The sequence below is a fragment of the Fistularia commersonii genome, chromosome 12 (assembly GCF_037954325.1).
Source record: "Fistularia commersonii isolate RoL2024-O1a breed Wild chromosome 12, RoL_Fcom_v1.0, whole genome shotgun sequence".
In the NCBI taxonomy this organism is placed as follows: domain Eukaryota; kingdom Metazoa; phylum Chordata; class Actinopteri; order Syngnathiformes; family Fistulariidae; genus Fistularia; species Fistularia commersonii.
In genome coordinates, this window is record NC_141295.1 from 8,991,665 (window position 1) to 9,007,724 (window position 16,060).

Consider the following 16,060-nt stretch of genomic DNA (forward strand, 5'->3'; position numbering starts at 1 on the left):
TGGAGATGCAATCTTCCCAGTGTGGCGAAAGTCTGCAATTTTGTTTCTGGTGTCCTTTGACAGCTCTTTGGTCTTGGCCATAGTGGAGTTTGGAGTGTGACTGTTTGAGGTTGTGGACAGGTTTCTTTCATTCTGATAACCAGTTCAAACAGGTGCTATTAATACAGGTAACGTGCAGAGGACAGAGGAGACTCTTAAAGAAGAAGTTACAGGTCTGTGAGTCAGAAATCTTGTTTGTTAGTAGGAGACCTAATTCTTATTATCAATTAATTCATTAAAAATCCTACATTGTGATATCCTGGAATCTTTCCCCCAATTTTTTGAAGTATAACTATGATGAAAATTGCAGGCCTGTCATCTTTTTACAGTAGTTATTTATTGGCCCATCTCTTGTACCAAACAAGTAGAACAGTTGGTCCTCCTGCCTCTGCTATGATACTGGGATGCTCTGGTCTCAGGTGATGATGGGGTGAGTGAGGTGGTGCAGTAAGCAAGGCAGTCATTGAGAGAGAGTTTGATTTAATCTCTTTAATCTGTCACGCTGACACCAAATGACCACATCTGATGTTCATGTCTCCAGTTGGCTCTGAGTTGGTGTCCAGAGTCCCCCTTGCGATCATGATGAAGGCTCTAAATATCATGTTGATCTTATACAATTCCAGGCACTCCAGTATCCATTTGTTTGGCATTGACTCATAGGCCTTCTTAAAATCAATCCAGGCACTGCAAATGTTAGCTCAGGTTGGTACTATTGGTGTTGCAGTCCGGGATTGCTCAGTCAACTAGTAGTCGGTATTTGGCTCCTCTGGTATTGATTCTGACTTCTTTCTGGCCTCTGCTCATGTATGGATCCATGTGTCTACTCATCTTAGCAGCTTTGATGCCCAACAATAGCTTCCATGTTGTACTTACTGGCCTGTAGTTTGATGGTACCAGGTGCCCCAACCCCACTAATCTTAGCAGGTGGTTCATCTGTGCTGCCAGTCCATCATGGAGTGTGATCGAGGTCATTATCTTTGACACTCTTTCTTGGATGTCTGCTGTTTGATAAAATATGATGATTCTTGGAAGGAATGTCTAATTAGTGTACAAAATTGTTGTTATTTCTTTCCCCGATGTCTCAGTTTACTGTTAAATGCTAAGTCATAGATTCAGAAAAGTGCATAAAACCTATGAAACACCACAAAATGGGTCATGTTATTAAACACAGTTACACTATTTGACCTTTAATGAGAGAAATGTCCAAAAAGTATTGGCTTTTGTGATTTTTTTCCCCCCAAGAGTATCTGCTTTTCACCAAGAGTGTGTAAACAGTGCATGGGCTCTTCAAGATACTCTACGAATTCACAAAAAAAAATCCATGTCCATAAAATAGACTACTGCCAGACAAAGTTTAGGGATTCAGGATTTTAATACTGCATAGCAACTTCCTCTCAATAGAAGGTCTTGCATGGCAAATCATGTGTCGCATAGTTTTATGCTGTTGAATACATGATATTTAGCCTTTCTAGATGATACTGTGGACACTAACAAAGGCATTTAAAAAATATTGACATGCGTTGCATGGTTCTTGAAGCTTCAGCCTCAGATACTATTTGGGTTTTTCACACAAACTGATGGGAGGAAATGACTGCAGTGGATGTCATCCCAGCATTTGCAAACTGTAACACAAAACCATATTTAGCATCATATTGAGAAATTCCTCACACACCAATAGCCTAAATTTTGTGAAAGATTTATAAATTGACAGTTTAATATTTTGCAGTAACTAGTAACTAGTAACTCTTTTGTAATGAAGAGTTAATTAGGAAAAGGAAAAGGATGTTGGATGACCCAAGCAGCAACTAATACTTAATAATCTTTGTAAAGGGGTTAACCATACGGATCTCCATCAAAGCACTCTCTAACATCCTACATTGTGCAGTAAAACATGAAAAACCCCAAAAGAAAACACTGAATGTCATTGTAATGAAAAATGTTCTTAACTCACAGGCAGACTTGGTACAGTCCATTCACATTTCCATTCTCAATATAAAGTAGAGACATAAGAAAATTTTGTCTAAAACACTCAATGCCATTTTCTGTTTTTGCAACTATTCACTTCTCAACATGTACCCAAAACAAAAATGCTGAAACACTTAAAAGTTCAAACATAAAAATCACAGAATCAATTTTTTTTGCTGTTTTTTTTCCCTTCATTTTTCACATTTGTATTATAATCATATGATCTGGTCTGAATTGTTGGTCTGACTCAAGAATAAGGCATGAGAGTTGCTTCTTTCTTTGGGAGGTTGAAACAGAGCATTTCTGGAAACTTTGCAAAGATGCTGTGCAAAAGGGTATCCAATGGGCCTGCCTTCACCAATCCCATGACATCTTTTGGGAATATTAAATGCTAGCTCCTGGAAACCAGTGTTACTATTCTAATAAATTTTTTATTCCTGGTTATACAGCACTGTGTTATACATATGGGACTCTTCAGTCCATCTTTCTGGCCATCCTTAAAACACCAGTCTTGAATTATTAAGCAATTTGACTCCAAGTGGATATTAAGGTTGATATCTTTCACTCTAAATTATACGTTCTTCATGCTCAATCTAACTTCAACTTATATTTGTCGTTTAGAAATAAAGGCAAGAAACGCCTCCTTTTGTGCATCACCACATTCTACCATCAGAATATCATCAGCTATGTTCCTGAATCCCTTTTTTCTTGCAATGATCTGACAGGAATATAAGAATTTGTCAAGGTGATGGTAATGGGAACTTGTTTTTTATCACAACAATATATGGAATCAGAATTTGTGCATTAGATAAACACCAGAGAAAGATGTTTGCTGTTCAGTCCTACAAAAGCAGCTTGGGCAAAGTAAGTAATAATCAAACAACATGGAAAAGCAAGAGTTAACAGAGTAGAAGAATATTTGGACAAATAATAATTATTTGTATTTACATACTGCCTGTACAGGACATTGAATGTGCATTTGTTGGCCACATAATTATGTGCTACTTTCCAATTAAATGAAATATGATACCAATTTTTAAAGTTGTCCTAAATGCAAAGGAAAAAGGAGGGACGTATTCATTTGAAATACAAAGTTAACACTTGTCAATGATTTCCATCACAAAGCTTTTAGGTTCTTCATTGTTTTTGCCGTGATGGTGCCGACTTTAGTGGGCTGTTATTCATTGCTTTAGGAGAGTGATATTAAATTTTTAATTCTTTACCTGCGGCATTCATCTGCAAACAGCACTCCGATAAAGTATTGTCAGGTTTTTGGGGACACCAGAATGAGTGATCGAAATTCGTACCATCAATCCAAAACCAAGCACCCGTCTACAAAATGGAAGATACAATTATAAAAGAACGTTTATTTATTCTTCTTTTCCTTTTGGCTTTTCCCTTCAGGGGGTGCCACAGCAAATCAACCTTCCCCATCTAACCCTATTTTCTGAATCCTCCTCTTTTTCACCAACTAACTTCATATCCTCTCTCATTATGTCCATAAATCTTCTCTTTGGTCTCCCTCGAGACCTCCAAAACATCTGACCCTCTGATGGACTCATTCCTAATCCTGTCCATCCTTGTCCCTCCCAAAGAGAACCTCAACATCTTCATCTCTGCAACCTATAGCGCTGCTTCCTGTACTTTTCATTATTGTCACTGTTTCTAGACCATACAATATCGCTGGTCGAACCACTGTCATGTACACCTTTCCTTTCATTCTGGCTGACCATCTTCTGTCCTATAATATCCCTGACAGCTTTATCCACCCATTCCAACCTGCAACTCCGTTGCTCTGGACTGTTGACCCAAAGTACCTGAAATCCTCCAACTTATTGATCTCCCCTCCCTATAGCGTCACCATCCCACCCAGGTGCCTATCATTCAACGCACATACAGTATATTTTGTTTTGCCGAAACTAACGTTCCTGGTCTCTGGTCCTGGTCCTGGTCTCTGCTCTCACTACAGATCACAATGTCATCTGCAAACATTACAGTCAGTGGAGATTCTTGTCCAACATCATCTGTCAGCCTGTCCTTCACCACTGCACACAAGAAGGGGCACAGAGCATATTCCTGATGTAGTCCCACCCCCACCTTGAACCTGTCTGTCACACCTATAGCACATCTCACACCATGCATGATCTGCACCAGTCTAACATACTTTTCTGCCACTCCAGACTTCCTCATACAATAACAGACTTCCTCTCTTGGCACCCTGTTGTATGCTTTTTCGAGGTCTACAAATGTGCAGTGCAGCTCCCTCTGACCTCCGCTACACTTCACTATAAGCATTCTCAAAGCAATCTGGAGTACTTTTTCTAGTACTGCACTTTTTCCAGACATGAAGCCATACTGCTGCTCACAAATGCTTACTTCTGCTCTCAGTCTACTTTCCACTGCTCTTTCACATAAATTCATTTTATGGCTCACCAACTTTATCCCTCTATAGTTGCCGCAATTCTGCCTTATTCTAAAAAATGGGAACCATCACACTTCTTCTCCATTCTTCAGGCTCTTCTCACTCTGTTGAAATCTAGTCAGAAACTCTACTGCTGCCTTTCTTAGACACTTCCACACCTCTACATATCATCAGGACCAACTGTCTTTCCACTCTTCATCCTTTTCAATGTCATTGTCACTTCACTTTTACTAATCTCTGCTACTTTGTGGTCAACAATAGTCACCTCTTCTACCCTTGGTTCTCTTTCATTTTCCACATTCATCAGCTCTTTGAAGTACTCTTTCCATCTTCCCATTACTCTTCTAGCATCTGTCATTGCATTTCACTTTCTATCCTTAATCACCCAGACCTGCTGTACATCCTTTCCATCTCTATTTCTCTGATTTCCCAACCAGTATAAGTCATTCACTCCCTCCTTACTGTCCAACCGAACATACAAATCACTGTACGCTCTTTGTTTTGCCTTTGTCACCTCTGTCTTTACCTCGTATCACTCTGTACTCCTGTCTGTTCTCTTCAGTCCCCTCTGTGTCCCACTTATTTGCTAACTGCTTTTTCTATATACACTCCTGCACTTCCTCATTCAACCACCATGTCTCCTTATCTACTTTCCTCACTTGTAACTCACAGCCTTTTTCAACTCCTCCCAGAAAACCATACAACACTCCTCCCTTTTCAGCCTCCACCGCTTTGTCCTCTGTTCTGCCTTTGTCCTATTGAACTTTCCTGTCACCATAGTAATAAATTTATAATGAAACTAATAATAATAGTCATAATAATCATAATATTAGAAATAATAATAATAATTGTCAAAACACTGCTTGGCTACCTGTTGACAATCTGAGCCGCCAATCCATGCTGGGAACCTGTGTGGTGTCAGCTGCTGAATGAATTCGTATTCTTTGTTGCTGTGTATGGATGCAAGGTTTCCACCCATGGACTGGCAGTGTACCTGCAGTGAATATAAACACAGTCAGCAGTATAGTATCTGTAATATGCAAACTGACAAACATTTTGACACAATACTATTACTTGAGCTTGTATCCAGTTCCTTGGTGTGTCATCATAAAAGAAGCACCGACCATTGAATACACGCCAAGAATAGGGGCATGATGCAATCTCTGCTTCGTATGTATTCGCCATAGGGCAACCAGTGGGCGTGTCCACTGTGGACAGAATATAGAAGTGACATCTTTAGTTTCTATTTCAGTAAGGAACCAACCTATATTTGTGTTGTATATGTGGCTGTACATTATGAATACTCTAATTGATTTATTCAGATGGTTTGTTTGTGTGGCTGTGTTTTTGCTGAGGTTCTTGTTGTGATGTTTTTCAAAGCAAGGTCCATCTTTAAGCAAATATGTCCTACAAATCAGTCACGAAATAATATGTCATGTCCAGTTTTGAAGAAATCAACTGAAGAATGTTGTGCATGTTATCAAACATAAGGCATGAGGGAAATGACAAATACAGTATGAATAAAAATTAGGGCTGTAAAATTATCCACTGGTCTTGTTGATTAATTTATTTAACTTTAAAGTGTTTAAATATGATTATAATTATTATTTTTTGCTTGCTGTGGCTCATCCAGTTGCTGCTTCACACTGAACTAGTGATGGAAAATAAAAAGAATAAACTGTTAAATAGACAATTCCACTTGAAGAAGTTACACAATGACTCTAAGTTGTAAGTGTTCTTTGGGTAACTGTTGCAAAGCTCAATTGCATTATCATTAAAGTAATTACCGGTAATCACTCATGTATCACATGAGCGCTAATTCTCCTGCTGTTGAGATAGAGGAGGATAAGGCAGAACTTATCTAAACTACACTGGGCCGCTAAAGGTTCTTTATCGCTCAACAGTTATCACACTTTGAAGGGATAAGGGGTATATATCCTGTGTGGTATTTGCTTTTACTTGTTGTTTCCATGTCTGCAAAGGTTCTCCGGTTTCCTCCTGCAGTCCAAAAACATAAAATAGGTCAATTGGAGCAGCCCAGACTGTGTGACTCGGTGAGTGAATGGCTGTATGTCTTAATATGTGACCCTGTTAGATTGACTAGCACCTGGCCCAGCGTTTACCCTGCCTCTTGGTCAGTGTAAACTGGTATAGGCTCTACCACCCAGTCACCCACTCCTGCCACCTTGGGTGCAGGATAAGTGGCATTAACAATGACTGAACAAATTACAGTGAATTTCTGAACAACAAAGTAAATATGTCACTGATAATGCATTTAATTTAAAAATGTTTTCTCAGTTATATTTAAGTAATTTGTCAAGGAAATGTATTTAATTAAATCATTATTTTAAGTCATAATACACTGGGCATTCATAGAATTGACAACTGTATGGTTCAAATTGTGTATTTTCCGGTGTGAAACTACCGATACTTACAATTTACATGTTCCACTTTAGTGAAAGGTAAAATGACTTGAAAATACACACAATTTCTTTGAATCAAATTGATTATTCATTGTGTTAATTTCAAGTTCACAAGTAGTGCAATCAATAACAGCCAAATTTGCAAATAATGAGTTAAGAGGTGAGAAGTTTCAGATTAACATCCCTAATAAAGAGGCATTCAAATTCAGAAAACTATTTCAAATTGTGGCAGTTCCCTCTAAATTTTGTGCAATAAAAAATAAACAAATAATCTCTAACTACTTTTTCCCAAAATGAAAAGGGAACAAATTGATTCTCACTCATAAGAAGCACTCGAAAAACTGAAGTGAAAAGTTTACATGATCATGTTTTCAAGTGACAACATGGCAAAATAGCATTTTATTCTGCAATCTGCATTTTTTCTTTGCAAATCAATAAAAAGAGTTAAAATTTTTGTTTGTTTTTCTTTTCTGTTCTCAAAGTGGTTTGTTTGACTTTGACGGACCATCAGCAGAATAATGGAAACATTTCAGCTGATATAATGCAATCCCTTTAGATACAAACAGAAAATCAAGACTAACACTCACCAGTTGCCACAGTCATTGAACTCATAACACAAACAATCAGAGCTGCAGCCGTCATCCACATGGTGAAAATTGTATTGATAATGAATATGACTTTCCACTTAGAAAATAAAAAATATTTATTTTATTACTGAATTTTACTCCTAATTATTAGAAGAAAAACTGAGTGAGCATGGCAGCCAATTATGACTGGAAAGCTCAACAGGACAAAGAAAACTAGATGTTCAGAACTATGGACAAAGAGAAAAAAGGGCAAAACTAATTTCTCTTCCTCTTTATTTCCTCCCATAGAGAACTGCTGAAAAATACAGGCACTATTTTATCTTGCCTCGTTCATTGAAGGGTGGGGTTAGTGAACTTTCACAACTTTGCTCACTGTGACATGAAGATAAGCTATTTGCGGACTTGTTTTAATCTTATAGTATATTATGAAGTTCATTTTGTACTTGGTGATTGAGTCTGATTTACATGTTAGTGATGTTCCCGTTTTTTTTTTTTTTAATTATTTGTTGCCTTCACATGTAACGCCTTGTGCTTTCTGTGCCCTCTTGTGGTCTTTTCCTGTCAGTTCAATGTTTACAATTTTTTTTTGTGTTCTGTGTCCTGTTGTTAGATTGTTTCCATCAACTTTCAGGAACTTTGCTTTCTCAGTTTAAGCACTTCAAGAGGTTTTGCATGTTTTTTGTACATCTTATCTTTAATTTGTATTTATGATAGGGCAACATGGTCCTCCGTAGCAGATGTGTTTGCTCTCTTCCTAGCCACATGCTAGCTTTTTTTTTTTACTATTTTTTTTTTAATAGGCGGACTCCTCCATTCTAAGGACAACTTTCTCTACAGAGCGCGAATGCCGCCACTATCCTACAGCAGGCAGACACTTTTGGATATCCTCAAAAACCAGACACAGTCGAAATTTACAAGTTTCGTACCAACAGAGCTACAGCTCTCGTACGTGGCAAGCGGGGTGGGCTCCATGCTAGGCTAAAAGCCTAAGCTAGCTAACCACCGCTACCAAAGGTCTTGCTGGCGGATGTGCTGTCTCTGAAGAACAGGACAAGCTGAGGACCAGGATCACCACCCAGTGTGAAAAGAGCTGCGTATTTATCTTCACTGACACTTGGCTCTCGGAAAAAGTCCCGGAAGCCGCGGTTCAGCTGCAGACGAGATACACCAAGGGGACCGAGGGATGACAGGAAAAGGTAGAGAGTTGGTCGACATGATGCGAAGAAGGAAGGTGGATATGTGACGATGGCATTGAAGAGGATGTAGAGTGGAAAGGCAGTTGGTCCTGATGATATACCTGTGGAGGTGTGGAAGTGTCTAAGAGAGGCAGCGGTAGAGTTTCTGGATTGATTATTCAACAGGATCTTGGCAGTTAATGAGAAGATGCCTGAGGAATGGAGATGAAGTGTGATGGTGCCCATTTTTAAGAATAAAGGGAGATGTGCAGAATTGCGGCAACTATAGAGGTATAAAGTTGATGAGCCATGGAATGAAGTTATGGGAAAGAGTAGTGGAAAGTAGACTGAGAGCAGAAGTCAGCATTTGTGAGCTGCAGTATGGCTCCATGTGTAGAATTAGTACTACAGATGCAGTATTTGCTTTGAGAATGCTAGTAGAGAAGTACAGAGAAGGCCAGAGGGAGCTGCATTGCGTTTTTGAAAGAGAGGAAGTCTGGTATTGTATGAGGGAAATCTGGAGAGGCAGAGAAGTATGTTAGACTGGTGCAGGACATGTATGCTAGCTGTGAGACAGTGGTGCAGTGTGCTATAGGGGTAACAAAGAAGTTCAAGATGGAGGTGGAACTCCATCAGGCATCAGCTCTGAGCCCCTTCTTGTTTGCAATTGTGATGGACAGGCTGACAGATGAGGTTAGACAGAAATCTCAATGGACCATGATGTTTGCAGATGACATTGTGATCTGTAGTGAGAGCAGAGAACAGATTGAGGAAAAGCTAGAGAGGTGGAGGTATGTGCTGGAAAGGAGAGGAATGAAAGTTAGTTGCAGCAAGACAGAGTTTATGTGTGCGAATGAGAGGAACTCAGGTGGAACGGTGAGGCTACAGGGAGTGGAGATCAGAAAGGTGGAGGATTTCAGGTACTTGGGGTCAACGATCCAGAGCAACGGAGAGTGTGGAAAAGAGGTGAAGAGAGGGGTTCAAGCAGGTTGGAATGAGCTGAGAAAAGTGTTAGGGGTAATATGCGATAGAAAACTCAGCCAGAATGAAAGGAAAGTTGTACAAAACTATGGTGAGATCAGCGATGCTTTATGGCCTGAAAACAGTTACAATGACAAAAAGACAGGAGGCAGAGCTAGACGTCACAGAGATGAAGGTGCTAAGGTTCTCTTTGGGAATGAACATGATGGATAGGATCAGGAAAGAGTCTATCAGAGGAGGGGGAGAGGGTTAGTGTTTGTGAGTTTCGGGTTTGCGCTCTGAAAGGACTTCCCATCTGTCCTGAGCAAGTTTTTGGAAAGTTTGCTCAGCTCCAGCTGACCAGGAAAAAGGGAAACAAGTGGAAGTGAGTTTGGTCAAAGGGTCAGGTACCTTACCATAGTCTATAATAAACCAGTGATATGTTGGCAAAGCCCAGGAAACACTGTAATTGTTTGGGAGTAGAGGGTGTGGGCCATTCAGCCACTACTCTTATTGTGGATGAGTCTGGTTGTAGCTGCCCTTGAGCCAGTACGTACCCCAGAAAGCCTGCTGATGGGGTGTGATACTCACACTTATCTGGTTTTACGTACAATCCATCCTCATGGAGGTGCTGCACTCCAGAGAACAGGAGAATACTAGGATGTTGCCCGTGTTTACAAACACGAACTGATTAAGCAGGTCCCTTGGATCATTGACAGAGCTGGAGCTCAGAGACAGGGAAAACTCCAATTAGTAATGGATGTGGTTCACCAATCAATATGGGGGGTTATGGATCCTTAATCAGGGGAGGCTGCTCATTGGCTTTTAACAGGGAAACGAAATTTGCCTCAAAGATAATCACTTTATTGGTTCAGTGATATTTAAGATATTTACATCATTCAAAAAACTAATTCGCAGGTTCTAAACGTTACAAATATTCAAGGGGTGACTTTCTGTTTTCTAAACAATTTGGTACTTTTTCAGTTCATACAAAGTATAACATGCTCTGATTAAAGCATACCGAGGTGTTCGTCCACTTTAGTGTGCCACGAAAAATGAAACATGAACACATTTTTAAAGGCAAAGGCTTTTTAATTTTTCACATGATGAAATGAAAATTGTCATCCTTGAAAATGTAACTGTTTAATCCAGGGATTAACATTGCGGGGCTCGTGAGCCATTGACGGCTCATCAAAATTTTATATGTGGCTATCCCAATAGTTTATGACAATATGAAAACATTGTCAATACATTTTTTTAAATGCACTTATGCTCTTCCTAGCCTCAAGGTAAATTTAGTCTCTACTAAAAATGTAAAGGCTGTATTGTGTCTTTTTTTTGTAGGATGACCTATTAATGTGTCGAATATCATCCGTGTGGATGACTTCATCGTAAAACTAGCACTGTCCTTTACATTGCTCTGCCAATGTGGCTCTGGTGGGAAAAATAGTCTGGATCACTGCCGCAGACTGTAACAATGGATTAAATATGTCACATATGACCTCTGGTTCTGTTAGGTGTGTTTAACCATAAAGGATGCTTCTGTCAGCATAGGAATAATCACATGTTCATTGCACACACTGATGGAAGGAAAGAGTTGCAGGCGACGTCATCCCAGCATTTTCCAACTGTGTACAAAAAAACAACAACAAAAAAAATGCATAAGAGAACACTCTACACACCTGAAGCCAGGACAAATGTCAGGAAACTGTTCTCAAAAGAAAACATCCAAATCCGCTCTGTATAATTGCATTCAACACAGTATGAAAGAATAAAAAACTAAAATGAATTACTCTCATGCATTTCTATGATTGATGTTAATCTACGATTGTTCATCTGAAGTGAAAAAGCTACCAGTTGTTGCATTCAAATTTGCCATGCAACAGCAATTCTTTTGTTTTGTCGTAGTTGGCTTGTATGATTTACCTTGACTGTTCATCTGCATGCAGCACGTGCTCAGTGTGTTGTCTGGTTGACCTGGACACCAGAAATTATGTTTAAAAGGCTCGCCATTGATCCAGAACCAAGAACCCGGCTGTCAGACAGAGAAGACGGTAAGATAGAATAGACAGTGACAGTAAGTTGTGATAAAATTTTTAATATTAAAATTTCAGCACAATCAAAGATAACACATTGATATATTACCGATTGGCAAGCTGATCCTCCCAGCCACGATGGTGCTGAACCGACGGTCAACGTCTGAACAAATGCATACTCATCGTTGGTGTGAATTGAAGCGAGATGTCCACCAAGCACCTGACAGCTGGCCTTGAGTGAAAAACAAAACACAGTCAATTAAACATCTCTGACCCAAACCGCCACATCAATGCTGCTAGACAAATGAACATTATAGATCAATGTTTACCTCAGCCTGAGCCCACTTCATAGGTGTTGGTTCATAAAGGAAGCAGCGATTGTTGTAGACCTGCCAGTTTTGAGGACAAGCAGGGCTGTTGGATGGATCATCTGATGAACACAAATGGATAAAGGTGCAGTGAATTTGAAGTGTTTTAGTGTAGTTGTTGTAAAGCTCGATGGAAATGCCCTTGGTAGACTCGGTCATTTGCTTCCAGTGGCCTGTGGTATGCTGAAAGTAACATGTTCATTCCCATTCCATTATTCTGCCAGTGCATAATCCATCAAAACATATGAAAGGTAGTCACAAAAACACCATAATCAATTGCTGGCTATGGTAGAGGAATGGAAAAAACCCAACAAGGAACCTGCTTGGATTAAACATCAGCGTGATTGGAATTACAGGAAAAAATCCACTCCATTTTACTGCCAACTGCTTATTGTTTGAGTGCAGTATTTATATTCCAGTGCAGGAAACTGCATTCTATTTCTTCTGATCTGGAACCTTGCTTTCAGAGAGTTTTTTTTTCACATGTATAGCAAACTTCATTGAGACTCTTGCTGGACTCTTGCCAGTTTCTTTAAGTAGGTTTGTAAATTGGTAATGAATCCTGCTGGTCAGGTTGTGTGTATGTCAGTCTGCATGAAGGAAGGATACAACACTGTATGTTGGTTTGACTGATATGGAATACAAACAAATCACGTTTTTCAAGATTAATTTTTATAGCCTTGTTTTTTAAGTTAAAGACCAGTGTCAACTCAACAAGCGCACAAACAAAAAGTATACCAACAATTTAAAAAGGATTATATTTTAAATGAAAGTGTGAAACCATTCTTGCTTACATAATACAATAGAAAAAATGAAGACTTATACTCACCAGCAACAACAGTCAGTGCCATAATGGCACCAAAAAGAAGAGCAGGCAGCATTTTTGTGGTGGATATTGTCCCAATGTTGAATATTACTCTTGGCAGGACCTGAAAAGGCATCATGGGCAACTGAGTGAACAGTGAAGCCATGGTGACCTGTGAGGCTCGTTGTTTAGCAGAGAAATAGAAGCTTAAAACAAACCTTGCTCTTCGTTGCTGCTTCTTTCGCGCAGTGTACAGTTGCTGAAAAAGACCAGTATTTATATACCATAGACTAACCTTCAATTTGAATGACTGCCAATGTTACTGTATTTGATGTTCTCTGTCGCTCAGTAGGTGGGGTGGACTATGTTCTGACAACAAATGCAAGGGTAAAACATTGTTAGGTTTTTCTGAGAGTAAATATTCAAAAAAGGATTAACACAGAGGTCTGATGGCTCCTCAAAGTAGTCGCTTTAGCTTATGTAACATCTATTGAAAAGTTTAATCATCAGTTACTTTTCAGATGTGCATTTTACATCCAAGCTTTGTCAATAATTATACATCAAAACCTGCAACACCTATTGATGGGATTTGACCATTTTTGAATTACCCTTTTCTGTTCATATATTTGTAACACTTTCTCTTTGTTTTATTTAATGCAGCCTCAGGGCAGCACTGGCCCGTGTCTCCCCAAGCCTGCCTTGGGGAGACACGGAGCAGTGTCGCCCTAAGCTGGTCCCAAGCCTGGATAAATGCAGAGGGTTGCGTCAGGAAGGGCATCCTGCGTAAAACTTTTGCCAAAACCAAACACGCGGGTCAACCATAACCATATCATACCGGATCGGTCGAGGACCGGGTTGACAACGACTGCCATTGGTACTGATGACCTACAGGGAACAAGTGAAAATTGGCCTACTGTGGGTCGAAGAACAAAAACAAGAAGAATAGGAGGAGTGCGTGTTCGGAAGCAGAGAGAGAGGAGGAAAGGAAAGAGTCTGGGACTGAGAGTAGGGACTTTGAATATCGGGACTATGACAGGAAAAGGTAGAGAGTTGGTCGACATGATGCAGAGAAGGAAGGTGGATATACTGTGTGTCCAGGAGACCAGGTGGAAAGATACTAAGGCTAGAAGCTTAGGAGCAGGCTTTAAGTTGTACTAGAAGACGTTGTTACTTGTGTGTGTGTACGTTGGTGTATGTCTTTGTCAAAAAAAAAAAACTCACTAACCCAAGCTTATTGCTCTGTATATTTCCTGTGCATCGTGTATTTGCAAGTGTATTTGCAGTCCCTATGTCCTCTATTGTAAGTCGCTTTGGATAAAAGCGTCTGCCAAATGCAATGTAATGTAATGTAATGTAAAGACAAATGGAGTAGGAATTATCTTGAAGGAAGAGTTTGTTAGGAATGTTCTGGAGGTGAAAAGAATGTCAGACAGACTCTAGAGTCTGAAACTGGAAATTGAAGGTGTGATGCTCAATGTTGTTAGTGGCTATGCCCCGCAGGTGGGATATAAATTTGAAGAGAAGGAGAAGTTCTGGAATGAGTTTGATGAAGTGATGCAGAATGTGTTCATGCCGGTGGCTGCTTGCTCGTGTGAGGTTCCTCCCCCTCTCTCACAGTGTTCCTTGTTTCCTGCTTGGAGGACTGCTCTTATCATCCTCAGTTGTTTTTCTTCCATTCCTCCCTCAGGGTCATCAACATCCATGGCTAGTTCGCCCGCTACCCGCAGTACTGGTGCCAGGAGTGCCACTCCCTCTTCCCTCCCCCCATATGGGGGAGGCGGAGCGGAGGGTGTGGCGGGAATTCTCTTTCTCTTCCTTGCGAGGGTTGGGTAGATGTCGTCACATCCTCTCCGCTCTTGTTCGCTCCTCCTCTCGGCGGCTCCTCCCTTAGCCGGTACCGACGACGCCCCCTCTCGTATACGGAGCACAGGGCCGCCGTGGCCAGACACATCATGTGTGCGGTTTGTCGATAACTTTCCTCATTTTTACATATCCTCTTTCCTTTCTTACCTTCCAACCACCCCCCGTCTCTCGCAATCTTCTTAAGCTGCGGCATACATTCCTGTATATCTCCCTCTATGCCTCGCAGACCCGCTGCCAGGCGTGTCCAAGTCCACCCTCTCTTTCTCTCTACATTCAATTCCTACACGTACCCATTCCTTCTGCAACTTTTCTTTTACCCTTCGTCGCCCCTTCCTTTCTACCGACGACAATATCTGTTCTTCCATTGTCCCATACATCTCTCCTAATGTTAAACCAACACAGCCACCGTCTCCCTCACACTCCCTTTTTAGATTCAGCCTCCATCAGTGTTTAATATATGATGTAACAAAAATATGTATAGATATATTTTTATTATTTATTTATTTATCTATTTCTTCTATCTTATTTACATATTTATTTCATGTTTGCTAATAATTAAATCCTTTCAGGACTTTTTGCAGGACTTTCACCCATCTATTTATGTGGGACTCTAACCCAATTCCGTGACATTATTATTATTATTTAAATAATGTATTTATATATATATTTTTTTTTTCCAATTTATTTATATCTCTTTTAGGGGAAATCTATCTCCCCTAGAACTATGGAAACCTCCCAACATGGTGCTGAATACAACACCAGCGTCAATCTATTACGGGTCAATACGGGCTTCTGACCCAATCCTGGGATTTTAACCCTGTACGCTTCTTTCTCTTAATTCAAATTTTACACGGTCAGTACTATTCTGTGTCTCAATTTAATATACCCGATTTGGAGAAATTCAGTTCCATATAAACAACTGGTTTTCTCCTTACCTTTCAGTCATGCAGCTGCAGACACAGAAAGGCACAATTCTCCCCTCGTGCAGGTCCCAATTCCTCCAACACCTCCTGGCCTTCTTTGCCTTTTTCCCGGTTGTCGTCCTCGTCCTGTCTGCACCGCTCCAGCCCCAAGGTGGGCACCAAAACTGAAGTCGTGGGAATTTAGCTGGAGTGAGATAATTTGCAACGAGATGGATCAATTTAGATATGTGTTTATTCAGCAAAGTTTCTTCAAAAATCCCTGATACAAAATCGTCCAATACAGGAGCCCCAACTTGTGCTGTTTTCCTAGCGCCTGAAGTAAACGGGTCTTATGCTTGGAACACCCAGCAAAAAGCACCCTTCTTTCCCTGCCCAGGTGTTACATACAGTTTTTACATGAATATTCATAAAAGGCGTGATAGGGTCTTCCAGGTGTGTAGTTGTTTTCCACCCGTAAGTCTTTCCCCTTTGCCCCAGTTCCTTCTCCATCCTTC

At 40.3% G+C, this 16,060-nt stretch overlaps 1 protein-coding gene and 1 long non-coding RNA gene across 2 annotated transcripts; both read right to left on the reverse strand.

The window, feature by feature from the left end:
* Positions 1-1,517: 1,517 nt before the first annotated feature.
* On the reverse strand, positions 1,518-13,137 carry LOC147228709 (C-type mannose receptor 2-like). Its single transcript, XM_086156165.1, has 14 exons — positions 12,999-13,137; positions 12,805-12,904; positions 11,937-12,037; positions 11,717-11,839; positions 11,498-11,606; positions 11,136-11,199; positions 10,129-10,141; positions 8,446-8,587; positions 7,437-7,541; positions 6,386-6,424; positions 5,501-5,634; positions 5,298-5,420; positions 3,228-3,336; positions 1,518-1,661 (listed from the first exon to the last, which is right to left on the reverse strand). Exons 1-14 carry the CDS (start codon positions 13,065-13,067, stop codon positions 1,585-1,587), a joined length of 1,308 nt encoding a protein of 435 aa, XP_086012291.1. The 5' UTR covers positions 13,068-13,137; the 3' UTR covers positions 1,518-1,584.
* LOC147228710 (uncharacterized) lies at positions 13,133-14,478 on the reverse strand. Its single transcript, XR_015106943.1, has 3 exons — positions 14,396-14,478; positions 13,616-13,665; positions 13,133-13,149 (listed from the first exon to the last, which is right to left on the reverse strand). It is a non-coding gene; the product is annotated as an uncharacterized LOC147228710 (long non-coding RNA).
* Positions 14,479-16,060: the final 1,582 nt, after the last annotated feature.

Coding starts and splice junctions, on each gene's coding strand:
- LOC147228709 (XM_086156165.1), bottom strand. CDS start 13,067: ATGGTATATAAATACTGGTCTTTTTCAGCAACTGTACACTGCGCGAAA. Junction 6,425..7,436: donor TTCAATGACTGTGGCAACTG/GTGAGTGTTAGT, acceptor TTTGGACTGCAG/GAGGAAACCGGAGAACCTTT. Junction 5,635..6,385: donor TGCAGACATGGAAACAACAA/GTAAAAGCAAAT, acceptor TTCTGTCCACAG/TGGACACGCCCACTGGTTGC.